The sequence below is a fragment of the Mauremys reevesii genome, linkage group 2 (genome assembly GCF_016161935.1).
Source record: "Mauremys reevesii isolate NIE-2019 linkage group 2, ASM1616193v1, whole genome shotgun sequence".
Lineage (NCBI taxonomy): Eukaryota > Metazoa > Chordata > Testudines > Geoemydidae > Mauremys > Mauremys reevesii.
In genome coordinates this window covers 63,360,063-63,387,730 of record NC_052624.1, presented here as the reverse complement: position 1 = coordinate 63,387,730, position 27,668 = coordinate 63,360,063, and the positions used below count along the sequence as shown (strand labels likewise).

Sequence of the window (27,668 nt, the reverse complement as noted above, 5' to 3'; positions counted from 1 at the left end):
TCCTTTTTTCTCCCCCTCCCCTTACCCCATGGCGTGTCATCCGTTGCTTGGGTGTGTTTATCGTTAGGAACTGTCCCTAGATCTCACGCAGAGTGTGTGTGTGTGTGTGTGTGTGTGTGTGTGTGTGGCACAGGCGCCGCGGGACCCCAGCAGATGGGATTGCAGAACCTGGACAAGCTTCCAGCCTGCCCCACGTTTGCAATCGTCATCCATTTTCCTGACCCCTCCCCAGCCCCGAAACCGACTGAGCTCACGTAACCTGTGGTTAGCTGGGCAGAGCCCCAAATGGGGGCCGCTGCGGCAGCGCTCCGGCCGCTCCTCGCCCCATGCCTGGGCGCGGTGGCAGAAGCCGTGCGAGCCCGCCTGCCTGCCTGCAGCACAATGGGGTTAAATTACAAAAGCGCCTCATTTCCATGCTAATAACATCGGCGCGATGGGGATGGGGATGGACAAGCCCCTTTAACTCTTGGCTGGTCGAGCGCGGGGCTCTGCGGAGGCTCCAGGAAAGGGGACACCCAGGCGTGGTCCCCCCCCCATGCCTCCAGCCCCGAAATGCTGCGCGGGGCTCCCTTCTGTACAGCCCGCTTGCCCGTCCAGCTGGGGCCCGCACAAGGACCAGCCAGCCGGAGGGCAGGGGGGACGGGCTGTCCTCACCGCACCAGCAAGAGCGGCGCACTCTCGGGCCATCCGTAAAGGCGATTCCCCCCGGAGCGGTGCTGGTGGGGGCAGAAATCCTCCCAAGCGCGCTCCGGGGAAGGGAGCGGCCACTAACTGCCCTGCGCGCAGAAAGCGTGGAAGCGCCTGTCTTACCTGGGTTCCTCCAGCTGGGTCTCCGAGCCCTGTAATCCATGCAGCAGGAGCGCCCCCCTCCACCCCCCTCCAGAGGCGCCTCCGCGTCAGCTGCTGCAGGCTGAGCGCCTGGGCTCACACTGTCTCTCTGGCCCCGGCTCTGAAGCCCCAATCCACTGGCTAAGCGGGAGGGGGGACGGAAGGGGGGGGGGAGAGAGGAGGTGGTGGTGGCTCCGCGTCACCTTGATGGAGGAGCGCTCGGAATTTAAATGCCACTGGAACGGTGATCCATCACCAGCAGGAGCAGGGAAATTTTAGCAGGAGGCTCAGCCATTGGCTGCCGCCCTCACGTGTCCCCCTCTCACTGTACATTCATATCATTTTTCTCCTGGCCCCATGGAGGAAGTGAGAAAGTTGGCACGGTCACCCAGGACTCCGAAGACCCGGTCACTCGGTGATAAATGGACACGGCGAGGATGAGTTCCTTCCTCGATTACCCCATCCTCAGCGGAGAGTCCGGGGCATGCTCTTCCCGAGCCTATCCTCCCCCAGACCATGGGATTACAACTTTCCAGTCCTGTGCGGTCACTGCCAGTAACTGCAACGGGGATGATCGCTTTATGGTTGGCAGGGGGGTCCAGATAAGTCCCCCTCACCACCACCATCACCACCACCAGACCGGTGCCTACCAGCATCACAACAACAACCTGGGCATGTCCTACTCGCACTCTAGCTGTAGCCCGGGATATGGCACCCAGAACTTCAGCGCGGGTTACAGTCACTACGCACTAAATCAGGAAGCAGATGTAAGTGGAGGGTATCCCCCATGCACCCCGGCCGTTTACTCTGGAACTATCTCATCTTCCATGGTCCAGCATCATCACCCCCACCAAGGTTATGCTGGGGGCACGGTGGGTCCCGCTCAGTACATTCACCCCCCATACGGACAAGAGCAGCAGAATCTGACTCTAGCGAGTTATAGTAATTCCTTATCCCCTCTCCATGCCAGCCACCAAGAAGCTTGTCGCTCTCCTTCTGCAGAGACCTCGCCTCCAGCACAAACCTTTGACTGGATGAAAGTTAAAAGAAACCCGCCTAAAACAGGTTAGTCGTGATTTCAGAGCAGGGGGCTGTTTCTTTCCTCTTCCACTTTCTTTAATAAAACAAAACGAACCCAAGTCATGCTGCCTTCTGATCTATCGTGTACAGGTGCCTTGTTGTTTATAGGTAAGGAGATCTGAGACCTCTGAGTATGGACAGGTTCATCAATCTGATATAATGGCAGTTCCATGCTGGGTTTTTCGGTGGTAATATTTCTTGTAATTTGTAAACAACTTATCAAGTTTCCTTTGATACACACTAGTGGTCGGCTTTATGTTAGCACCTCACACTCCATCACTCACTGTCCCTCTTTTTAAGAAGTTCTTGTTCCATATCGTTTTACCTCTGTGTACATATTGATTATGTCACCTATACATCACTTATTTAACGTTTCATATACTTTTGCAGGGAAAGCTGGAGAGTACGGATACGTAGGTCAGCCCAACACCGTTAGAACCAATTTTACCACTAAGCAGCTCACAGAACTGGAGAAAGAATTCCATTTCAACAAGTACTTGACAAGGGCCAGGAGGGTGGAGATAGCTGCTTCACTGCAACTTAATGAAACACAGGTGAAGATCTGGTTCCAGAACCGTAGGATGAAGCAGAAGAAAAGAGAGAAAGAGGGGTTGCTACCCATTTCCCCTGCTACCCCGACAGGAAGTGAAGAAAAAACAGAGGAATCATCAGAAAAGTCCAGTTCATCCCCATGTACCCCTTCACCAGCTTCATCTACCTCAGACACTCTAACTACCTCAAATTGAAATATTTCTGCCCCCCGCTGTTTTAGATATATGACTCCCACGCTAAAGCCACATCTTTAGCAAAGCTTTATTGATTTAAAGTATATTTTAATCTTTAGGTCATCTTTACATCAATCAACTTGTTTCAAGATAATTTGGTTTTAGAAGGTTTCCCAGCTGTTTAGTCTATGCAGAACTAAACAATTTAGTGGTTTCCATAATCAGGTTTCTGATGACCACTTATTCAAAATTCATATTTTTTAAAATTCCAGCTAGCGCTGCTGTTTGCTACAAAAGATTTGTTGGCACAGTTAAGAGTTTCTCTCAGTAGAATAAAATTGCAAGGACGTTTCTATATTTTTCCTTACATAAAGACAGGATATATGGCGTACATAACCTCATGAAAAGATGCACTATTGAAAGTGTTTACACGAATTATAGACCTTTCATCCTTTAATTTAATGTATTCTTTTTCGTGTGTATGAGTTTGCTGGTTGTAAATACTTTGTCCAAGAGATTTATCTTTTTACAGATTTTTTAGAAATGATGTCTAGATTATCAGATTAAATAGGGTAGGTACATTCTCAAAGTTGATTCAATTTTATATTGTTAAAACTGATGATCATATCAGCTAAATTTGTTAATGTCAATCAGATACCTCAAATAATAGCACCATTTCTTTTAATGAGATAGAAGAAAAAAGCTTCAATTGCACTGGGTTTTGTAAACTTTGCTTAGTGTGCTCCCACCTCCCCTCCCCCATCTGTGCTGGATTATATTGGACCTAAGGGTATATTATCCTAAAGACCTGACCTACTCCTATTTTCATATTAATCCTTCCTTAGACTTGATGTCTTTTCGACCAAATCGTAAATGTGATGAATGGCCAAATGAATGTATATTTTATGTGATTCGTGTATGGAACTTTGCATGATGCACAGTGCTTTGATGTACTTAAGGTACACTGAGTTTTATCAGTTGTCATTTGTGAGCAAACCATCTTCCTGATTTTCTGTACAATCATTAAAGGTTCTGAGATTCTGTAAATGATGAATCCAGAGCAAAATTTACGGGTCCTAAAATGTCTGTAATAAATATATTCACGTTTCAGGTATACTTGGTTTGGGTACCTTTTTTTTGTGCCGTTGTTGATCATACTTAGCACAACATTTCAGTTTCTTCATTTTCACTGATGTGGCCTTTGATATGCTACTTAATAAAAAGTAATTTCTTCTAATCATTACTGCGCGGAGGTCAGAACTCTGTGGTTCCTTTCAACCGTGCCACATCACACAAGCCTGATTCCTTTTTCATGTTCCACCAATATTATCTTTAGAAAGTATAAGAAAACTCCCCTCTCTATTGCAGCAGGAGGGAATTTATGAACTCGATCTATTTTGAAACGCAAATACTAGCACTTCCTGGTTCAAGTGCTAACCTTTTCACCTCGAACTGAACGTTGACATATCTATAAACAGAGCTCTCTTCAAAAGCAAGAAACTGTCTTCAGTCAGTCTTTCTTCACATCGTAGGCCAATAGTTAAGAGAGTCACATTTCATTATCCCTAGTATAAAGTTGACCCAAGAAATGCAGCTTCATTCTCCCTCCTCTTTACATTGCCAGTGACATCTTTAGGACGTTAACAACCGGAAAGTTGGGTGCTTCTTCTTCATGGAGATGGAACTCTAATGCTACACATTTGCCCCTTATTTCAAAGAGAATTTCACCTCCAGGTGATACACACAACTTGTTCTTGCCAAAGAGCACAGTAACCTACACCGATTGGATGCTTTCGCTGTGCGTAAAACAAGTTCTTTCAGGTAAATTTTAGGAAATCCTGAAATACTTCGATTCAAGTTAATACAGTTTGCAGATTAAAAGAAAGCTCTCCCCTACCCCCTCTTTTTATTGACTGTATTTCAGGGCTGAGTACAGACATGCTCAGCTAGACATGTGAGGTATAAAATTGATGCTAGCTTTTGAATTTCAGCCCAAACAAATAACATTTTATTCCTTCCCTGCACATCTGTAGGCAAGTTTTACAAAGGCTGGGCTGCCCATAAAGCGGCTGACTCTGCTTGGAGGCTCTATAGAGAGTCAATGAAATTTTCTTCACTTCAGTGTCAAAAAAGACAAGCCTTGATTTGCAGGCGCGTCGGCCATATCAAGAGCAAAGAGATCTGCCATAGCACAGGGCTGTCTCCAAAGGCTCCTGTGAATGCAGCCGAACTTCAAAGCAGAGGCAGATATTTCTTTCATTTCCCCGCCTGGCTTATACTTTACCTTTTGTTTATTAGTGTAAGACCACAAAGTAAAACAGATGGCTCTCTTCCCGATGCTTTAATGTGTTAAAGTGCCATTTGCATGCCAATGAGGTGATTTCAGTATCGAAAACTGTATCCAAACATGTTGGAATTTGGTTCTGCAACCTGGCTCCCCGGTGATGGCTTAATGGGACAGAAAGAATAGCAATACATTCTACACTAAATGTAGCAGTTCCTGCTTGTCACTGCGTAAATCTGCAGGCAAGCGAGTCCTTTCCAAAGAACTCTTTACCTTTCCTCAACGAAAACCTGCGTATCTTTTTGCTGCCCAAATAGATTACATCAAAGGGACCTAACACGTTCTGCTTCCAAGTCTTGTCTTGGGTTTCGCTACAACAAATCGTTAATGAAGAAAAATTGAATGAAAATCTGTAGACTCCCGGCGCCTGATTTTTGTAACTGAAAGTAAAGAGGGCGACATAAAATAATGTTAATAATAAAAGCATTATTTAACCTGACAAGGAGGTTCGTTTTCTCTTAAATCTCTTACAATTCGTTTGTTTTTACTATAGTCTTTTTTTTAAGCGTCCAAATGTCAAACGAAGTTTAGCATCTTTCTATAATACTGGCGTTCACCTTTAAAGTTTACTTTTGGAGGCTGTTGAGATGCTTTGGTGTTTTCCTCTGGGGCTATCAGATTGAAACAGATCAATATTTACTCAGTCTGAAAGGGTTGTTGAAAAGGCAGCTAACAACAAACTGCTTAGCTGCTCACCCCTGTTTAATCTCAGGTTCACCGAAAGTTCAAGCAGAAATGAATTCAGCGATGGGTCACTTTAGAATGAGTCCCAGTGGTTTATCTCAGTGCTCTGGTAAAGGCAACAATTACAGATTCAGAATCTCTCTACGACAGCGGCAAATTTCCGATTATTCTTTTGCTAAGCGATGTTTACTAAAAACTTAAAACATTTTCTTTTCTTTTGCTGATATTTTGCTCCCCCCCTTCTGTTTCGCTCTCTCCGTCAATTAGACGTACTGTTGGTAAATGCACGAATAGCTATTAAAATTGATTGGCATAGATTCTTAAAATAAACCCTTTACAAGATATAATTAATTTTAAAAAGGTCTTTCAGAGGCTACCTTTCGGGGAAAGCACTGCACAAGATTGAATGGGAGAACATTTGTGTTTCAATAATAGCACCAGGATCTTAATATCTATCTAGAGCTATCTATCGGGAAGCGTGCAGGAGGAATTTTTAGAATTAATTTAGACATTAATTTGTCTAAACCGTGTGTTTTTATTCTCTTCTGGTTCACCATTTACCAAAAAAAAAGTTAAAAAAACATAGATCCGGGAGGAAAGTGGTGGACGTTGCGGCTAATTGCAGCAACTCTTCAGAGGTCAAAGTTCACGTAATCACTGCATAAATGCATACTTAATAGGAATTTATTAGCCCTTTTCTAATGGCAGCTCACGTTTTGGATGTAGTCCTGAGAGCGTTTCCATGAGCATATTGGTTCTCAGGAATTATCGCTCATAAACGCGGGAAATTGACATGTTGATTTCGTTTGAGATATACATCGTATAAATAATATATTTATATTACGAAACAGATGCACAGCGTAAGTAACACTTATTCAGGAGCTAACACTATGGCAGCGGGGGATAGATAGATAGATAGATAGATACATAGATAGATAGATAGATGTTAATTTCATGATTTTGATTTTATAAAAAAAAGCATTCATAATATTTTTTCGAAAATAGCTCTAATGTATTAACTTAGAAATTGGCTAGACATAGCCTAAGTAAATTGATAAATAAATGGAGCGAATACAGAAATAATTAAATGTATAGTAATTGAATAAATAATAATATAATGTATCATAACATTAAAATTCTCTTTCTTTCTTTCTTTCTTTCTTTCTTTCTTTCTTTCTTTCTTTCTTTCTTTCTTTCTTTCTTTCTTTCTTTCTTTCTTTCTTTCTTTCTTTCGAAAGCACACGTTCTATATCTTTCCCGGCATGTTACTTGGCTGGTTTTCACTGTTTAGATTTCTCTTTTATGGCATATGTGCCATAAAATATTTCGGGACATAGCGAGTTACTCTTCTTTCAAGCGGAGAGCGCCTGTTATAGCCAAGAGAGCTTTGCAATAAGATAAACTAAAAATAAAGAGCCAAAATAAAATAAAATCGATGTGCCTCTTTGTGCTTAAGAATTTCGGGGCAAAACCGGTTTATTTTGATCACGTGAGTAGTCCTATTTGCCACATAACTTTAAAGGGATTAGGGGCATGAGTAATATGAACAGAATTTGGCCGGAATAAAGGATCTGCGCTATTTTTATAGGTTAGTGACACATTTGAAGCATTTACTACACATACATGGTGTTTCAGTTATGATTTTACAAACTATCTTTGATCCCTTTTGGATTTCCTTACAAGTGCATATCTAAATTTTGGAAAGGTAATCAGGATTATTGATTATTAGAAGAGTTCCGCTGGCAATCAACATTTACCGCAATAAAAACAAGATCCATGGACATACCATTTCCTTCGCAGGAGTTCAGTTTAAAATATGAAATGAATACACTGTATAAAACTACCTAGCCAAAGTTCAAGAAAAACAGCATCCCGGACCGATGGCAAACAAACGACATGAAGGAAATCCGTATGGCTTGCTGCTTTACCTTTTGCATGCATATGATAGGTAGGTGTGGTCCATTGGGAACTTTGGGTGCTAGAAAAATATAGCATCATGTGGCAAAATTCTTGCAACAGTTGTACCACGATTTTGGGTGGCGAGATGAACACATTATGTTATCAGAACCCGAGACTTACGTCTTAAAACGCCCCCCGCCTTCTTTACTATTGGGGCTTCCTTAGCAATCTGTGTTGTCAGTAGTTTAACTAGCTATGCTTTTCTTCACATATCTATTTTAAATTAAAACATATCCTGGGCTTCCACTTCCTAGGCCATTTATTCTGAATAACCTGCACGAACAAAAAGCAGAACTTAACCATTGAGGTTTTAAAAAATGAATAAAAGTAAAAAAAAAACCAAACAAGCCTGCTTTGAAGGACTACTTTGGGAGCATATTTTAAAACGGTCGTTGGAACTTACAGCCGGCTTTGATTCTGATCATACAAAATGACACGTATAACGAAATTTCGTTTTGTAATCACAATAATCATTAGCTGACTTAATGATCTAAGGCGCTGGGCTGCAGCCGTTGTAGTCAATGAGATTTTCACCTTTTACTTTAACTGGGACCGGATGGCGTGTCAGAAAAGCTTATTTGTGTCAGAAAAGCTTATTTTAAAGTACTATGTTAAGGCGTGTTTTTGAAAGCGTAATACCATCCAATGTTTAAATATGTATAAATCAATAAATGTAGTGTAGCATTTGAGTTCCAACGATTCACATAATATATGTTTTTATTTTAAAATATTACTCAGACTAAGGCATGTTTGAAATCTATGTTTAATAATATATTTAATTGTTTTATTACAAATTACTCTTTTATGTATCCGTAGTGTTATTTTTTGTTGTGAGAATTCCACCCAGGAACACGCCTTTACAAACATTAAAAACTATGAAGGTAGCGAAAAGTTTTTAAGACCATCCACTAATCTGTTGTTCTTTCAAGTTTTTCCTTTCAAGTTTATTTGCTTACAGTGCCTTTTTTTCGCTCTAAGTTTAATAAAACCTCACAAACCTAGAATGGTTGTAAACCATTGCACACCTATGTAAACTTTCAGCTTGGCTTGTGGTGCCCATTGTTTAATGTAAATATTACCCGGCCGATATTAGACTCTGATTCTACAAGGATTCTACACGGAAAAAAAGTGAAAACGGGCAGCAGCAGCCGAGCAAGACATGCAGGGTGTGGCGTCCACAGTAAAACATGACTGGTGTGGGTATGAAGCACGGGCCCGATCCTGCGCCCATTAAAGCTAATGGAAAATTTTCTATTACATTAAATGGGAGCAGATTCGGAGCCGTCGGACTCCAGCTGTTACTACGCAAACTCTTGAGAAAACACAGATCCCTCGGCAGTGAGCTGCTCGGTCATTGCCTGAAGGTAGTTCTTGCCTGTAGGAAACCTTTGACAGTCTAATTTTATAGTCACTCCTAGAGTAGACTCCTACTGCAGACACACGTTGCATTGATTTCATAGGGCCGAATCCTGCTGCCCCGACTCAGGGAGCCAATGGGATTTCTGCCGGAGTGAAGACTCCAGGCGTTGGCCCACAGTGGTGGAGGAAAGGGCTCAACCACACAATCCCCGTAGCGACCATTTAAAAACAAAACGAACGAGGACGCATCTCCTAAGTGGTTCATCATTTCAGCCTTCAGAGCCGAAGCCGAAATGGGCTATAAAGATCCACCTTCTAATGCTGAGAGGTTACGTGTACTGTAGTTCCGGGTTTGTCTTTATATCTTTATAGGCCACTGTGTGATGGCATTTAGAGGTCCTTTCTAAGCAGCTGTTTTCCCTAAGGCTCTGTGCCAATTCATTAAATGGGGAAGGGGAGGGGAAGAAGGTAGGGGAGTTATTTTAAAATGCAGGTCCGTAATCAAGAGCGATCGGAAGCTAAGGGCCCGATCCTGCTATTTACATTAATCATGGGAGTTTCGCTATGAACTTCGGTGTGAGCAGGATCAGGCCCTTGTATCTGAAGTTTAATGATCGAAGCTCAAGAGGGGATAGAATTAAGGACAAGCCATACTTTATGGATGATACTGCTCATATATTATGGTGATTAGGGCCATATGTGGGAAGGGGAAAACAGGGTTCCCATAGCGTCCATTGGTGGCTTCATGATTGGTGCATGATTGCTATTCACCCAGAAACTCTGCTTTCCCCAAAATGGTAGCTACAAAGCCAAGGCAGATTAATGGAGTATCCAAAGTGATCACTTCTGATCTCCTTTGTCTATTAATAAACCCATCACCCCAAACCCGATAACCCTCCTTTTCTCTCTGTCAACGCTGCTGAAGTCAACAATGTACACTGGAGAAGAGGGATTGGACATGCCATTAGGGTCCTGCAAAGGGGCGGACCTTTTGGGGTTACTTGGTGACAGATGTTGACATTTACAGCGAGCTTAGTAAACAGAAAATTGAACTGGACTTTTTCATAGCCCATATGTTTTTCATCATCCCTCTTCCAGCTAAGACCAAAGAAAGAAGCTTCCCTCTTCAGACTGATCATCTTCTCTCATCTTCAACAGTCAGTCAGTTCTGGTGACATGGAATAAAGAGCAGAGAAAATACAAGGAAACCAGGTTCTTTTTAAACTGGGGGAAAGGATGGAGGGTGGAGGTTATTTTCTCCTGGACACCCACAGGCATCAAGCTGCAAACTATGTTTATGTAAATTCTGAAAAAATACTTCTGGAAAAATCATGTTAAATAAATAGAATACATCAGGAAAGATTCTCAGAGAATTAACCATGTGCTTGGCTCAAAAGATTTTCTGATTAAAAGGAATCTGGTTGTGGCTCCAGGAAGGGGATAATTTATAAGACTGGGGAGGGAATTCATACCTGGCTTTCACTGCAAGTCAGAAATATGAATGAGCCAAAGCTTTTCCTACAATGGCATCCTTTGTAGGGTTATTTATTTTTAATAGGAATAAGATTCACTCCTAATCCAGGATTAGTTTCTCAGCATAGTTGCAAAATCTCATGCAAAAATGGTGGGAAATGAATCTCTTCATCCCTATTTGTCCATCCTGACAATGGTTCATCTTGAGAACAAATCCCAGCAGATTTGATCTGGAATGTCAGAAAACCCAGGGTTCAGCCATGTATCTGGGGAAAAGATCCATTGTAAAATAAAATACACAGGTTAAGGCAGTGTTGAGTTCCTCATTCTGGTCCTAGAAATGGGGTAAAAACTAATTGTAACTAGAACCCAAAAGGTGATCCTGTCTGAGATGCATGTCATAAAACATTGCTTTAAGCAATGCAATGTTATCCTGAACAATGTGCTCAGATACAGAAGTGGTTGTTGCAGGTAAATGAGGCACCCTGGGAGCAATACATATAGTTTTGTAATTTATTAGCTATATATCTATATATAGATATAGATATGTATAGTGTGTGTGTTTATGTGTGTAATTTTTTTTATTTCAGTCAGTGCTGTAAGAGCACGCAACAATCCAGGAAATGGAGATCAACACAGAAAGGGGCAGGGAGTCTCTATACATAAGTCTGCAGTGGGATGAGTAATACAATGACTAAGATCTTGTCTATACTAGAAAGTTGTACCCCTTTAACTAAAATTGATTTTAAATCTAAACAAGTTCAGTCCCTTCATGTAGATGCATTTAAATTGATTTTAATCTTGCTAATATCAATTTAGCTCGCAGATCAAAAGGTTTAGATGCAAACACATCTTTGTATTGTGCCCACAACCACTGTAGATCACACTCAGATTTGAGCCTATGGTTGCAAAATTGGCCAGCTTCCCATTGCCAGTGGGAGTTGGCCTGCCCGTGGGCTACAGGACTGCAAATCAGAGAACTATGCTAGTAGGATTAATAACCTATGACTAAGGGCAAATTCCTTCCTTTAAATCGCATCTTTAAACCTTTCTCTTGCCATTAACTTGACTCTCTCTGTAAAGAATCTTGTGATACTATTCATGAAGGAAGGTATATACAAACAATGCTACTGTACTGTGCCTTCTACTGAGTCCTATATATACCTAGAAGTTATATGACAGTTAGATACCAAAATATACAAAACACTTTATATATATATATATATATATATATATATATTTATATATATATATATATATATATATATATATATATATATATATATATATGACTTTTTTTTAAAGTCAATTGGAATCTATAATGGAATCACTTCTCTTTGACTACACAGGAGTATTTTGAGACTGACCATACATTTATTAGTATATCTACATTTTGTAGCCATTTAGCATTCAATCCTGCTTCCACTGAAGTCAGTAGCAAGATGCCTATGGGAGCAGGATTAGGCCCTTAAAGACTCATAAACTATGTAAAGGCTGGATCCAAAGCCAATTTAAGTCTATGGAAAGACTTCCCATTGATTTCAATGGGCTTTGGCCAAGCCCTCAGTGTGCACATACAGGCATATACATACCAAACAAGGAGTAAAATACTCCTCTCCAACTTGCTTTGAATGTAGAGCAGGTAGGAGGGGGCAGCCCCGTACCAATGAAATCAATGGGAGTCTTGTGGGTCATGTCTACACTTACAAGCTTACAGCAGCACAGCTGCACCAATACAGCTGTGATGCTCTAAAATCGCTTGTGTAGTCACATTATGCCGCCTAGTGTAGACACGGTCTTATCTATTACACCATCTTCATGGGATATCAACTGGGAGTTCTGCCAGCAAATTACGTACAGAATATGCAATCAAAGTACACACCGCATATCAGAGAGGATAATTTTGCCCAAACCAGGTATGAATACCCTGAAGTGAATATGAAAAACTTGCCTTTAAAAAGAATCTTAACTGTAGTCTTAGTATATGATCCCTTTCACTGCAACAGCAATAAGAGCAGGCCCCATAATAACCAGTCTTAACCAGGTAATAAATATAATCTATAATAGGGATCCATCTTGCAGTCCTTACTCATTGCAGTCAGCAGGAGCTTTGTATGAGAAAGAACTACAGGCCTGGGCTCAGTAGTGACTATCTATTTTTCAGTGTGACATTTTACAAGAAGTTAAAATAATAGGTAAGAAGGAGTTACTATAAATGCAGCATTAAAAACAACAGGGAACCCACAATATAATTGATCTCTCTTTCTCTCTTACTTTATAAAACTAATGTACTCTAGCAATATGAAGTTACCTACTTTGCTAATAAATCTGCTGTTTCAGGCCAATGTTTCCTTTTACATATAATTTATGGTTATATTGATTTTAAGCACTGACTCTATAGTCCCCTGCTGTTGTATTAAAAGATGAGTCCTAACTGAAAGACAAAGTGATCTTTGGCTAAAGTGCATAATAGAATGTTTTGGTTGCAACAAAGCAGATTTAATCTGATGAATGATAAAATGAAAAGCTTTGAACAATATTTTAAATGACAATTTTCAGTTAAAAAAAAGTTGTTAATGAAGCTGTGGAAAGCTGGCTTGAACCGATCAGTCCAAAAGCAGATGCTCTCTTGCTTTCTTGTCAATATTCTGGTCGCAGCATATATAGTAAACATATCAGTGAATACACAAGTATGTCCAAACCTTTCAGCCTGTTCCTAGATTTTTTTTGCCTTGAGGATATCTGCATATCTGCCAGGGACTTCAGTGGGAGCAGGATGGGGCCTAAAGCCCTTTCCATCTAGGTACAAAAAAAATGTTTGCATGTGCTTGTGGGTGTAATCAGTGCTTCTTTGTGGGTTTTGCAAGTCAGAATGGGTGAAGGCTTCCCCCACTTTTCACCTGTAGTATTTTATTTCATTGAGTCCTCATCTCCTCAGATAGACTGAAAAATCATCAATAGATGAATGAGAGATCTGAGACATACTGTATACTGTGTTTCAGTATATTCATGTTATATATTTCATGCCAATAAGATAAGGATGCTGTTAATTCATATGCTATCACTTTACAGAACTAAATAAAATGATCAAGGGCACCCCTCCCTCCCAATTTAAACACCTTTGAAGATCATCTTAAGTGGTAAAATGTATGAAACTTCCAAGTTAAGTGTGCAGTATATATATCAATTCTTTTTATGATTATGAGACTGTCATATATATGTTCTTTTTAATAATTAAGGCAGGCTCTTTTTTGCACTTTCCAATATCCCTTTTGAAGGAGCAATGCCAAAACCAACAGACTCTAACTCTGCCCTCTACAGACTTTAAAATATACTTCTATTTTTGCTTTTACGTATTCTCCAGGGTGAGGGATAAATATCAACCCTCCAAAAATTAGACCAGATGGCACAAGCAAAATGAATACAAGTAAACAGTGAGTAGAAGCACATTAAGTAGTCCAGACTTTACACTTATCATAACAAGGAGTTTGTAAGTAAGAAGATTATTATTATCATGGTCAAAAGTACATTTTCCCCCAGGCTCCCCATACTTTCTAATATTTGATATAAAGTTCTCCAGTAATTTTCCAACAAAAACTTCCTTTAATTGCTAACGGTCAAATCCTGGCAAACTTATTCAGTCAGAAGACCCATTGATTTGAGTGAGAAAACTGCCAGAGAAAGGACTACAGGAGTTGGTGCACAGTTATTTACTTAAGGGACAGAGACAACCTGAGCTCAGACAGAAAAAGGGAGAAAGGAGAGAGGTCTACCAATGGCCATGTCTTGAAAAACACCCATTTGATCCCAATGGCTGCTCAGTGTCCAAAGGAAGGCAACCTACCCAAGGACCCTGGTAATATGACCTGGGGAAATTCTATTTAGCCCTCAAATAGGAAGATCAATTTAACTGGGCATATGAATAAGAATAACCATAATTAGTCACTGAATCCTTTTAGATACTCTGAAATACTGCTGCTGTTGGAAACATTACCTTTTCTTGACTCATAGCTAGGTGAATTCTACCCATATCTCCAAGGGCCAAGAACGGTAAATGTTATGATTGCCTTCTTAGGGGAAAGGAAATAAAGAGGCTCTCCTTATATATAACCTACACTTTTCTTTTTTACAAATATTGGCATGTCCACATGTTCTCCAGCTGCCACTCAATATGAATAAATTCTCAGCCGACTCTGAGATAAACTTTTAGGGTATGTCTACACTGCAATTAAAAACCCACAACTGGCCCGTGCCAGCTGACTTGGGCTCATGGAGCTCAGGCTAAGGGGATGTGTAATTGCAGTGTAGATGTTTGGGCCTGAGATGCAGCATGAGCTCTGGGACCCTCACACCTTGCAGGGTCCTAGAACCTGGGCTTTAGCCTGAGCCTGAATGTCTACACTGCAATTCAACAGCCTCTTAGCCCAAGCTCCGTCGTGAACCTGAGTCAGCTGGACTAGGTTAGTCATGGGCTTTTAATGACAGTGTAGGCATACTCTTAGGCACTTGTTCACTGCAATAAGATTCACCAATAGTGTCCTCTTCTCCAACCCTTATCAGCTAAGTTCTCCAGACTATCATCATAGCTGACTATTCATTGCTTTTGATCAGTTTAGGATACCTTCTCTGGAACTTATATAGAATTTGAAATTGCTGGGAAGGCAAAGTGCTCAAACCAGGAAATAGTATTCCAAATGGGGTTTCACTAGGGCCCTTTACAACAATTTATTTTCTTTTGTCTTGTTTATAATTCCCTTTTTGATGCACCCTACTAGCCTTCTCAGGTGTAATGTAACAATGCTTTCCTATTCTGTCTATTGTTAGCTTGAATCCCTTGAAACATTGTCTTATGCACACGTGGTTTGTCTTTAACCCTGCATGGCTAAAGGTTGATTTTCCTTAAAAGATAACTGGGTCACTTGATGAGGTTGATAGAAATTTGAGGTTGAGGATTTTTTTGTTTTGGATACAAGTATATAGGCTTTTTTTTTTTAAACCCTGAACAAAACAACACAAGAATTGTGGTTATGAATCAGGGAAGATGTGCACGCTTCCTTCCACTTCCCTGTTGGACTGCCCAAAATATTCATATTGGGAGCTGGATACTTCATTTTCTAGTACTTCTACCTGCCTTTCCAGAACGGTATCGTTTTTAACAGGAGATTGGTTCTGAGAACTTATAGCCATGAGGACAAGGCTAGAGTGTGCATTTCACTTCATTTCACGCTGGCTTGCTATTGTTTCATATCATTCATTTCCCACATATCATTCACTGTAGAATTCAAAAACTCAGACTTCTGCTCCAGGGGAGTCATAGAAGCTGGTAGTTTACCTTGTCAGAAAAAATTCTTCCAATGGTTGCCCAATTTTCTTCCTCCTCTCCTCTTCGTCAGCATTGCCAGTAAGTGCTACCATCTGCTTGGGTGCCTAGGTTTGTATGTGGTGAACTAGGCCAGGATTTTTAAAAAGTCCAAGACTGTTTTGATGACTGGTCGGCCTAATGAAGATTGTTGTCTTTGCCTGGGGGTGGAGGTGGGGCTGGAGAGCACAAAGTAAAAATGCAGAGAATTCATTGTTTTTGAGTGATCTAAGTGTTTGTTAAAAGAAGATTTTGCTGTTTAAAAACAGTGTTCACTCAGTATGCAGCCACTCTCCTCTTCTGCTAGTCTCCACCTCCCTAATATTCTTAACCTTAGACAGAAAGATGCAATATATTGTAATGCTCCTAACTGGTCTGAAGACACTATCAATTTTATATGTGATAGGTACATGCCAAAATCAGTGTAATTAACTGGAATGACAGTCCTGTTAAATGTGTTCATGCCATTGCACTGGCAATAAAGCATGTGTATATTTACAATTAAGGCCTGTCTTTCCTCTATACCATAGAGACTTGTGACAAACATTAAGAAGTTGTATAGGCCCATGTATCTGAAAGAGGTATTTATCACAATAAAAACACCAGGTGATACATTACCCAAGTTAAAATGTCTTAGCAAACAATTACTCTTTTTGCTGCATATTTTTGACTAAATAATAATTACCTTTCCACTTTGAACGAATAGTTGCAAAATTTTAAAATCTTCTATATTTCCAAGACAGATGAGAATCATAATGGTTTATTTACTTTATGGGACAAGTATTTAAAACAGCTCTTGTTTTATATAATATATCAATCTATATTTTAAACTAATGCTGGCTGCATTGGACTTTACACAAACATATATGAGGATACATTTTCAGTAGTTCTACAAATCATTTCCCTGAACTGCATATGGATGTTGTAGCTACGTCTATACCGATCACTGGAAAGCATCAGCATAAGTAAGATGAAGGTGATTTAAAGTGCATTTGAGAATCAGGCAGTGAATTGACAGCCATCTTTAACCAGCATGACCCAGGAATGACCCTGAGCTCAGCTGGTTGTGAGATAGTTGGGTCCATTATGGGACAAAGGATCATATGTCTGACAGGATGCAGAGAACACATTACAAGATCACAGCTGAGTAACAGCGCAAGACATAATGTACATTTATTTGATGAACAATACAAGAAAATCTTGCCAAGAAAATTGAATGTTAACTTTTTTGTTTATTTCAAGTAGACCTCTTTTCTCCCCCTATTTCAAGAAATTCGTATTTGTTAGCTTTTTCTAGTCTAGGCCTAAAATGAGTTATCATGATGGTGGAATTTATAAAGAAAGTAAATTCATGAAGATAAATTTATGAAACGTGCATACATATTTTCATTTTGTTTCCTATTTGCCAAGTAGGCTTGACCAGTTATCTGTATCTAGTAAATGTACGATTTCTAACATCTTTGCCTAAAACCACGTGCCTAATTTTGTCAAGCATGATGGCTCTGAATGTCAGAATAAAGGTGATATCTTGACACCAGCAATACTGATTGAAATAAGAATTACAGGCCCAATCGTGCATATACTTAGGCAGGTGAGCAACTTCACTCATTTGAGTGGTGTCAAGTAAATGGTTTTGGGTGGGTTTTTTTGAAATAGTTGTCCAGGAAGAAGTGGAACTGGTGTAACGTTGCATGTCAAACCTAATCTGCCCTTAGGATAATGCACTACCAGAATGATATCTGACATCACTGGTATATATAAAACTCGTTTCAACAAGGGGGAAAGGTAGATTATGAATGGGGGAATGGGTGATCTCTATGATCCTGAATACTAATCCTTAGCTCATATGTAAGATTTCAAGGTACTGTACAAAGGAAGGTAATGATCTTTGTTCTCATTTTACAGATGGGGAAACTGAGGCACGGAGAGGCACAGTGGCGTGTCCAAGGTCACACAACCTGCCAGTGGTGCAGCCAAGAATAGTACCCAGGTTTCCTGACTCCTAGTCCAGTCACTTAAACATGAACAGTGCCATCTCTCTGCAGTGACTTTTTGAAAAAGAGAAGAGGAATGATGCTAACACTGATCCCAAAGGCACACCACAGCACAAATAGAGGGCCTTAAAGAATAGCCTCTGCTGCTGAATGATGTTGTCAGTAGGACTCAGATCAAACCAAAGCTGTTTCCATCAGTCCCCCAAAATTGCTGATCCAAAGCCCATTGAAATCAATGGAAAAACTTCAGTTGGCTTGGACTTTAGGTCAGGTGCAACCTGTGTCAAAAGAAAGCATAGCTGATAGTACAGTAAAGGGTTTCCCCTGCCCCAAGGCAGCATAGTTTGAGAGATGGGCTGGGGGAACAGAAATGGAAACAAAGTGTCCTTCTGCGGGCAGGGCCACCTGTTGCTAGCTCTGGGGAAGACTGGCCCTACTGTGAGCCACTGCTCTAGCAGCATTAAAGTTGCCTGGAATTTTTGACAGTGCGATCTCACCTCATCCCTTCGGATGGATGCCCTTGATGCTACCATTTCAAAAGTTGCCAAGAAGTCTAGCCAAAGAACGTAACTTGAATCTGCAGAATTAAATAAATAATTGTGCCCCCCGCCCAAGCAGACTTTGTGGCTTGGTGAGCCTTAAACCCTAACTGGAATTTTGCGAGATAGCCAGACTGAACAAGGCTATTTTACCAACATGGTTTTCCTAGGTTCTGGGGTTTTAATCTGCTTTTCGGAGCCTGTGTATCCCATTGCTTAATCTAAGGCAAAACCTGGCTCACAGCCTTCTATAGACAGCTCACTCTTTACAGAACTACTGTGTTTTGTGACCCCTTTTAATATATTACTGTTTTATATTTGGTCTGATTGCATCCAAAAGGAAAGTGACAAGAAGTGATTCAGTATGACCTCGTTAACTTGGCTCACACTGTTAAATGGATGACCACGATTAGGAAGGCTCTGCTAAGGCAATGCTTCCATCATATTACCTGTGGATAGTATCATAATCTTGCTATAACCTGCTGCAAAGATTTATGCACTCTGCTAACTTGCATAATACAACTGCTTTCTGTCTTCTAAATATTGACTTTTGTGCCAAAAACAACTTTATGCAACAGGAATTAATCTTCTGCTTGACTGATGTATCTTTACAGACCAGTTTGTCTTTAGTAAATAGAGCTCAAGAGCGTTTTATTATTTAGAAAAATACTTTGGAAGTTGATCTAAAAGATAGCCTGAGATAAGCAGGGGCATTGTTCAAGTGGCATGGGGGTTATATTTTGCCTTTCAGTTTTTTTTCCTAACTGTACGATCTGTTTGTAGTCTAGACTTGTGTGAAATTGTAAAGAAATTGCTAGACTCTGTACCCTAAATATTTTTTCCATGTATCACATTTTCTATTGTAAATTATCTATAACATTATCCAAATGATTTTAATTCACTTGATTTTCTTCATCAAAAAAATCCTTCAGCACATCCTATTAATCAAAACCTCTACAGATGTTAGAAGATATTTTTCTCAGATAGAGCATCACATAGCCAGAGAAGCAAAGCACATCCCCCATTTGCTGTGAGACACTAAATTCACAATATTGCAGGATTATAGAACTAAAGACAATAAATAATGAATTACAGAGTACAGGTGTTGAGTGGGTTAAAACACAGAACACTGGCTTGTCATTTCCAAGGTCCTTCTAAAACGTACTCATACAATATAATGCATAAATTAATACATTTTGTAAAGTAACTATGTTACTAGACCTAAACATGGACCTACAGTATCTTGGCAGTTGTCCTGTACTGAAGTTCAGATGTTAAGAATTCTAACTACAGATTTATTTTTTGTAAATCAATCAGTGTTACACATGCAGAGAGAAAGATTCATAGATTTCATAGATTATAAGGTCAGAAGGGATAATCTAGTTTGACCTCCTATATACCACAAAACATAGGAGTAAATTCCTCTTTGATTTTATTAATATAAACACATTAATTATATTAATATAAACAAAAACCTTAAACTACAGACAGTTTGCAGTACATGCAAAACCATTTATTTTTGACCTGAATAAGTATTATGCAATGTACCTACCATTTCTGTAAGTAGTCCAGTGCTTCCAAATGAGCACCAATCTCAAATCTGAGCCCAGGGTGATCTGGAGGCTATTTACTTGTCTTAATAACTTCTATTTCTTTTTTTTTTAATTAACACTGTCCCTGCCTCAGAGAGAATGAGAGAGACTCTGAATACATGACAATATGGTGTGGTATAAGGGTGAAATTTTCATAAGCGCTCAGTATTGGCCTAACTATACTCCCACTAGTCACACTAGAACCTATATAGTGCCATATACTGCTCTTTATCTACAGTGAAATTTTCACTGATACCAATGAGAGCTGTTCATGTGGATCAAGGCCTAGAACTTGATAGACATGAACAGTATTCCAGGACCATACTGTACACTGGGCACGTGGCTCTTGGGAAGAGCCAGCACTGTAGGGGGGGGGTCTTATAATCATTCCTGTCCCCACATTTTCCACAGACTGTGTTTATTATGGAAGATATCTCGCTGCTGAGGGTGAGCAGAGAATCAAGGGAGAGTCTTCTCCAAGACTGTGGCTTCTGCCTTGGCCTTTATGCGGCTCACCTGTGTGCAGCAATGGTCCCCCCCCCACCCCCCCGATGATGGCAGAGTGGTGCGGGAAAGTTACCCTTAATGAGGCAAGAAACAAAGCAGCTCTGCCAAAGAACCTGTGGCAGTGGATTGCCCAGTAATATCCATGTTTTCATTTTTTGTAGGATTCCTTTTTGATTTTCAAGTCATTAAAAAGCTGTGGATAGAGTCATTTTGGCATCTTACTATTCTTCCTATCTTTCCTTCACATTGGGATAATGCTATTGCACCTTTAATATTATCTCCTTGAAAAATTGCCAGCTCTCCTGAACTCTTTTTTCGCTTAGATTTTCTTCCCATGGGACCTTACCTACCAGATCTCTAAGTTTGTTAATGTCTGGGGTTTTTTTAAGTCAATTGTCCATATTCTGCTGCTCTCACTCCTTCATTTCCTTAGAATCATAACATCTATCATTTCATGGTCACTTTCATCCAAATTGCCTTCAGCCTTCAGATTTGCAACCAATTCCTCCTTGTTCGGACATTTTGTTTTTTGATGTATTACTTTTCAACAGATGTCTGGGTAGCTAAAGTTCCCCATTAATATCAGGTTTTGTGTTTTGGATATTTCTGTTATTTGTTCTATAAGTGCCTTAGCCACCTTCTCCTTCTAATTTGGTGATCTATAGTACAACCCTACCATGACATCACTCCTGTTTTATCTCCTTTATAATACCCATTTCGCACTTGGATAGTCACAGCACACATGGATAGATTAAGTCGCACATGCACCTGACCACCTGATTTAGGGCACACGAATACTGGTGTGTGTGTAAGCTGAGCTTTGCACAGTTGTAGGCAAATGTGTTTACTCAAGACCTAATAGCTTGCAAGGCCAAAATGGACTCACGTCTGAGGTTGCACATGCCTAAGATGGCCACACGAAAAAGTGCACATGTGTTGTTTAAGATCTGGCTCTAAGGGGCAAATCTAGCCCCCTGTATTGGGCTCATAGAGTTTTGTTGCTGAAACAGTGTCAATTTCACTATGCAGGAGTTTGGAGTGGGGGACTGGAGGTTGGGGCTCCGCAGAGGGCGTGCAACCCCACAGAGTTCAGCTCCTTGTGAGTTTTCTGGCCTGCATTGCAAGGAAAAAGTGAGACAGCAGGCATGGAGTGTGGTACCAATGTCTGTTGATGAGCAGATACCCTGTTTCTCATCCCCGGACATTCCACCTTGGTGTGAGCAACAGAGATGTAAGGCCCCCATATAGATTACTTTGGCCACTGGCAACTTCATAGCATCCTCTCATTTGACTCTTACCTCTCGTCCCCAGCCTTCGCCCAATCCTGTGCACCTACCCAATGCCTATCTTCACTATCCAGGCCAGTTATCAGGTCCAGGATTTTAGCTGAAGTGATTGTCCAAGATCACATAGTGAATCAGTGGCATATCCCACAGGTACAGATAACTATAACAAAACTTGCAAAAAGGCCAGGCTTGATTCATCACTGTGGGTGCAGGCAGGGACGGCTCTAGACATTTCGCCGCCCCAAGCACAGCAGCATGCCGCAGGGGGCGCTCCACCGGAGCCGCGGGACCAACGGACCCTCCGCAGGCATGCCGCCAAAGGCAGCCTGCCTGCTGCCCTCGCGGCGACCGGCAGAGCCCCCCCGCCCCGCGGCATGCTGCCCCAAGCACGTGCTTGGCGTGCTGGGGCCTGGAGCTGCCCCGGCCCTGGGTGCAGGAGCGTGCACCTTTGAACCCCCGCATCTCCTCCCATCAGATTCCACCAGTGGAAAGCAGCTTTAATTGACAATAGAGGGTGTGCTGTGCTGTGCTGAATGAGCACATTTCCTGGATGCACTGGCCACATCTCCTCCCCTCCCCACTTTGAGTATGTCTACTCTGCAGAGGAGCGCATCTGTGAATAGACAGACACGCGCTAGCTCTGCTTGAGCTAAGGTGCTAAAAATAGCCATGTGGATGCAATGGCATGGGCAGCGGCTTGGGCTCGCCACCTGAATAAGCACCCAGAGTGGTCAGACAGATTTGGGCTTGGGTGGCTAGCTGAAGCTGCTGCCCATGCTGCTATAGCCACACTGCTATTTTTAGTAGTCTAGCTTGAGCACAGTTAGCACTTGTCTGTCTACCCAGCTGGGAAGCACCTCCCCGGCAGTTGTGTAGCCGTACCCTTTCTGGGAGCCACAGATTGGCTCTGTGCCTCTAGGTGAAGCTGGAAGCACCTCGTGGTGCTGTGCCCCCACTCCGCCCTGGACTTTCTAGCAGATGTTCTGTCACCAGAAAGCGCAGCCTGAGTTCCTGTGGTGAGGCAGTGAAACAAGTTTCCTAAGCTGCTCTAAACATGGAGATACTTGCCCTTATATTTTATGCTGGTTCAGTTTTACCTTTTTAGGAAATAATCAACAGTATCTGAATTCATTATATTTTAGCCAAAATTGCCTCTCTTTTCGAAAAGATGTTTTTTGCTGGGAAAATGACTTTGTCTGTGTTCACCATATTTGACTAAACATATATCTAGATGTAAGACAAATAACCAAATGAGTCAGTTGTATGTTGAGAAAGCTTTAGCTACCTCATGTAAAAATAAGCAGCACCATAGCCATGTACTTTCTGGTGCTGTGTTCTGTTTGATATTTTAATTACCATAAGATTAGGCAAACAATTTTCTACCTGCTGCTGTCTAGTATCTTCTGAGGACTTAGGGTCCAATCCTACAAACACAGGGCACTACTGGAGCGTGTAAAGCTAGGCCCAACTGTGAAAATTCATCTCACAGCAGAGGACTCCTGGAGGCCTTTGGTAGCAGCTGTGGGGCAGCGTGATTGCAAGAGAGGAGCGCGAGCTGAGCAGCCACTCCTGGGTGTCTTTGCTCTTTCAGGGAAGGTCTCCACTGGCTATGAATAGATTGTTAGAGGGAGCATCAGGGAGGGCTTGGAAGGGGCCATTAGACTGATAACTATGCAGATCCTGCAACAACGAACCTTTTCTTAGGAAGATTCGAAGGGGTGGCAAATCCAGTACACGGACTAGAATAGGAGCCTCTGAAGCCCTGGACTATCCGCTCATGGCATGTCTATTCTATTCCTCTGTGACCCATGGTGTCTGGGGCAACCCTCACTGGGAAGGCCAAGGTCAGGGCAGGCTGCAAAAGGGAAAGTAGATACTCCCAAGTCTGGTGGGTAACACTGAAATTAAACTCCCCAACCAGTCACAGACTGTGCTTCTGATCCCCCATTCTGATGATCAAGAAGCAAAAAAGAAATCACGCAGCCCCCGGTATTACATTCCAGTTCTCTGGCTCCCAATCAGCACCTAGGTCCAGTACAGTGAGAAGTTATTTTAAAAAACTCTGCTCACATGTACAAAATGTTCTTCTGAACCCCAAAGGGCCAGCCACATTACCAGGATCTTACCCAAAATACCATGCTGCCAGCCAATCCTTTAGTGTCTAAAAAGAAAGGTTTATTAAAAAGAAAAAAGAACAAGAAGAGAGTTGTTAAATGGTAAAACAGTCACATACATACAAAGATTCAAAGTCCATACATCAGGTTCCTAGCAGTATTGGTGACTTTTCTGGCTTGAAATTCCCTGTGGAACACATCCACAGCTTGGATGGGCCATTTCAGTCTTTTGTTCAGAGCTTCAGTTTGTAGCAAAGTTCCTCAAGAGGTAAGAAGCAGGACTGAAGACAAAATGGAGAAGATGCAGCTGCCTTTTATAGTCTTTTGCCATGCGGCCTGTGCTTCCTTTGTTTCAAACACAAGCTGCCCAGCACATGGCTTGGAAGCCTTAGAGTTCTGTCCATAGGCATGTCCCTGCCTGCCTTGCTGAGTCACAAGGTGTATCTGCCTTCTCTCAATGAGTCAGTTGTATAGCTGATGGTCCTTAATGGGCCATCAAGCAGGCTAGGCAGTGCTGATGCCAAACTGTCTGGGGGTGTCATCCAGAAGCATATCACAAGTTTGAAATACAGACATACGTACATATCTATAACTCATAATACAAAGGTGATACAAACACATAAATGAGATTATCATCTCTGGCAAATAATAACATATTTGCAGATACTTATATGGCCGATATGGCACAACTCATTACAATTTTACAATATTGAAATTCATAATATCCTCAAGTGTCCCCCAGATTCCATACAGCATCACATCCTCCACTCCCACAGAGTTCCCTGCAGAAAGCCCATTTACTCTGTCCTGGTGCAACAAGGGCTGAATAGCATCATTAATGCAGAACTGTAGGCCTTTAAAAAGAAAATGTATGATGTTTAATTTATGCCGCCTTGGCATGGGTGGACATCTGAGGCCATGTCAAGCCCCATTGAAGTAAATGAAACTCCAGCCTTGTGATGCTCATTGCTGGTTCAAGGCCTTGGACAGCTTTCATAGTTGGATATGCTGCTTACTCCATACATGAACAGACAGCATTGCCTAGTGGTTAGATCAGTGGCTTGGAAGACAGGAAACCAGGGTTCTGTTATTGACATGGCTACAGCTCTGCTGTGTAACCTTGGATAAGTCATTGCATTGCTCCATGCCTCAGTTTCCCAATTTGTAAAAATGGGGATAATTCTCTTTACCTTTGAAAAGTACTTTGAGATCTATGTGGTATTGAAGAGCTAGGTATTATTATTGGTAGGAGAATAACTGCTTTAACTAATATGAAATATAAATAATTGCTTAAATATAGCTTCCATGGGACATCAGTGTTTCTGAAGGAGCTGGTCCAGGTTTTAGGTAACCAATACACATTTTAAGCAAATTTATACATTAAGAAAACCTGTGTACCTACCTATTTTTCTGGATACCATATCTAGGAAAATGATTGAAAAGCAAACAATGTACTTAAGTATAAAAAAGCCTGTGTAAATGAAAGCCTATCTGTATTTTACTCAGTTGTGATAAAAAGTATTATGGCTTACGATAAGAATATGATGCAACATATGTTTCATTTAACTCCACCAGAGAGGTCCTTTGGGGCCATCTGCCTGTCCCAAGTCAGGGTAAAGGAGGAGGGTTGGGCGTGGGGCTAGCAACTCCACCCTGTAAAAATCAGCTTGCTACAGAAACGCCAACAATAGAGTTAACACAGACTTTTAGCCTGGAAAAAGAAGGGTCTTCAACTCGAAGATGCATGACACTGGGTGGTGAAAGCCGCGAGGAAGCCACTAAGCCGATCACCCTTCTTGCAGCCAGGAGGATTACCATCGGCACATGGAACGTGAGGACCATGTACGAGTCAGGAAAGACGGCGCAGGTTGCAGCAGAGATGAGGAGCAACAACCTGACCCTACTAGGCATTAGCGAGACAAGATGGACGCAAGCTGGACAGAGACGACTGTTGACAGGAGAGCTGTTGCTGTATTCAGGACATGAGGAGAGTGACGCACACCACACACAGGGAGTAGGCTTCATGTTGTCCAAGCAGGCACAGAGAGCACTGATTGGTTGGGAGGCACATGGTCCCAGGATCATCACAGCATCCTTCAGAACTAAAATGAAGAGGATTAAGATGAATGTTGTTCAGTGCTACGCTCCAACCAATGACAGTGAAGAGGAGGACAAAGACTACTTTTACAACAGACTCCAGAAAATATTAGAGACTCTCCCAGACAAAGACATTACCATCCTTATGGGAGACTTTAATGCCAAAATTGGACCTGATAACACAGGATACGAACAAGTCATGGGGACCCATGCTCTGGGAGAGATGAGTGAGAATGGAGAGAGATTTGTGGATCTGTGTGCACTTAACAATCTGGTCATAGGAGGCAGCATCTTTCCTCACAAGCGGATCCACAAGAGTACCTGGGTATCGCCAGCAGGCATGACAGAAAACCAGATCGACCATGTCTGCATTAGCAAAAAGTTCAGAAGATCCTTGCAGGACGTTAGAGTTAGAAGAGGAGCAGACGTGGCGTCCGACCATCACTTAGTGGTGGCCAGATTGAAGCTGAAGCTGAAGAAGAACTGGATAGACGCGTCAGACAGAAGAGCGAAGTACAACGTCAACCTTCTGAAGGACCATAAGACCAAGGAAGATTTTGGATTGACGCTGAAGAATAAGTTTTCAGTACTACAGGATCGGTCTGAGGAAGAGGAAGACAGTGTACTCAACAGATGGCAGAAAGTGAGAGACACACTTAGGTCAGCATGCCAGGAAGTGCTTGGAATTAAGAAACACCAGCAGAAAGAGTGGATCACAGCAGAGTCCTTGACAAAGATAGAAGACAGAAAGAAGAAGAAGGCAGCAGTCAACAACAGCAGGACTAGAGCAGCAAAGGCCAAAGCTCAAAAAGAGTATGCTGAAGCCCACAGAGCAGTGAAGAGGAATATTAGGAAGGACAAGAGAGATTATGTGGATGGACTGGCAGCAGAAGCAGAGCAGGCAGCATACAGCGGTAACATGAAACAGCTGTACGATACTACCAAGCGACTGTCTGGAAAGTTCAGCAAGCCAGAACGTCCCGTTAAAGACAAGCAGGGAAAGTCTATAACAGGAATAGAACTACAGATGAACAGATGGGCGGAGCACTTTGAGGAACTCCTGAACAGACCAGCACCACCAAATCCACCAGACATTGACCCAGCCAACGAGGACCTCCCAATCAATTGCGATAAACCAACCAGAGACGAGATCAGAAAAGCCATCACCATGATGAAGAACAGGAAGGCGGCTGGACCTGACGATATCCCAGCAGAGGCCCTGAAAGCAGACCTGGATGCCTCAGTGGAAATGCTGTACCCCCTCTTTGAGAAAATATGGGAAGAAGAAGTGAGTCCGGCTGACTGGAAAGAGGGATATCTCATCAAAATCCCCAAGAAAGGAGACCTCAGCAACTGTGCCAACTATAGAGGAATCACACTCCTGTCGGTGCCAGGGAAGGTCTTCAACCGAGTCCTCTTAGAGAGAATGAAGGATGCCGTCGATCCACAGCTACGAGATGAACAGGCAGGTTTCCGGCAGAACAGATCATGCACGGACCAGATAGCAACGCTCCGCATCATAGTCGAGCAGTCTATGGAGTGGAACTCCTCGTTGTACATCAACTTTGTTGACTATGAGAAAGCATTCGATAGCGTGGATCGAGAGACCCTCTGGAAGCTCCTTCGGCACTATGGCATCCCAGCAAAGGTGGTCAACCTGATCAAGAATTCATACGACGGCATACACTGTAGAGTGATCCATGGAGGGCAGCTCACAAACAGCTTCCA

At 41.9% G+C, this 27,668-nt stretch overlaps 1 protein-coding gene across 1 annotated transcript; it reads left to right on the top strand.

Annotated features, from left to right (window-relative positions):
* Window positions 1-1,188: 1,188 nt before the first annotated feature.
* On the top strand, window positions 1,189-2,768 carry HOXA1 (homeobox A1). Its single transcript, XM_039525087.1, has 2 exons — window positions 1,189-1,893; window positions 2,299-2,768. Exons 1-2 carry the CDS (start codon window positions 1,251-1,253, stop codon window positions 2,652-2,654), a joined length of 999 nt encoding a protein of 332 aa, XP_039381021.1. The 5' UTR covers window positions 1,189-1,250; the 3' UTR covers window positions 2,655-2,768.
* The last annotated feature ends 24,900 nt before the right edge of the window (window positions 2,769-27,668 follow it).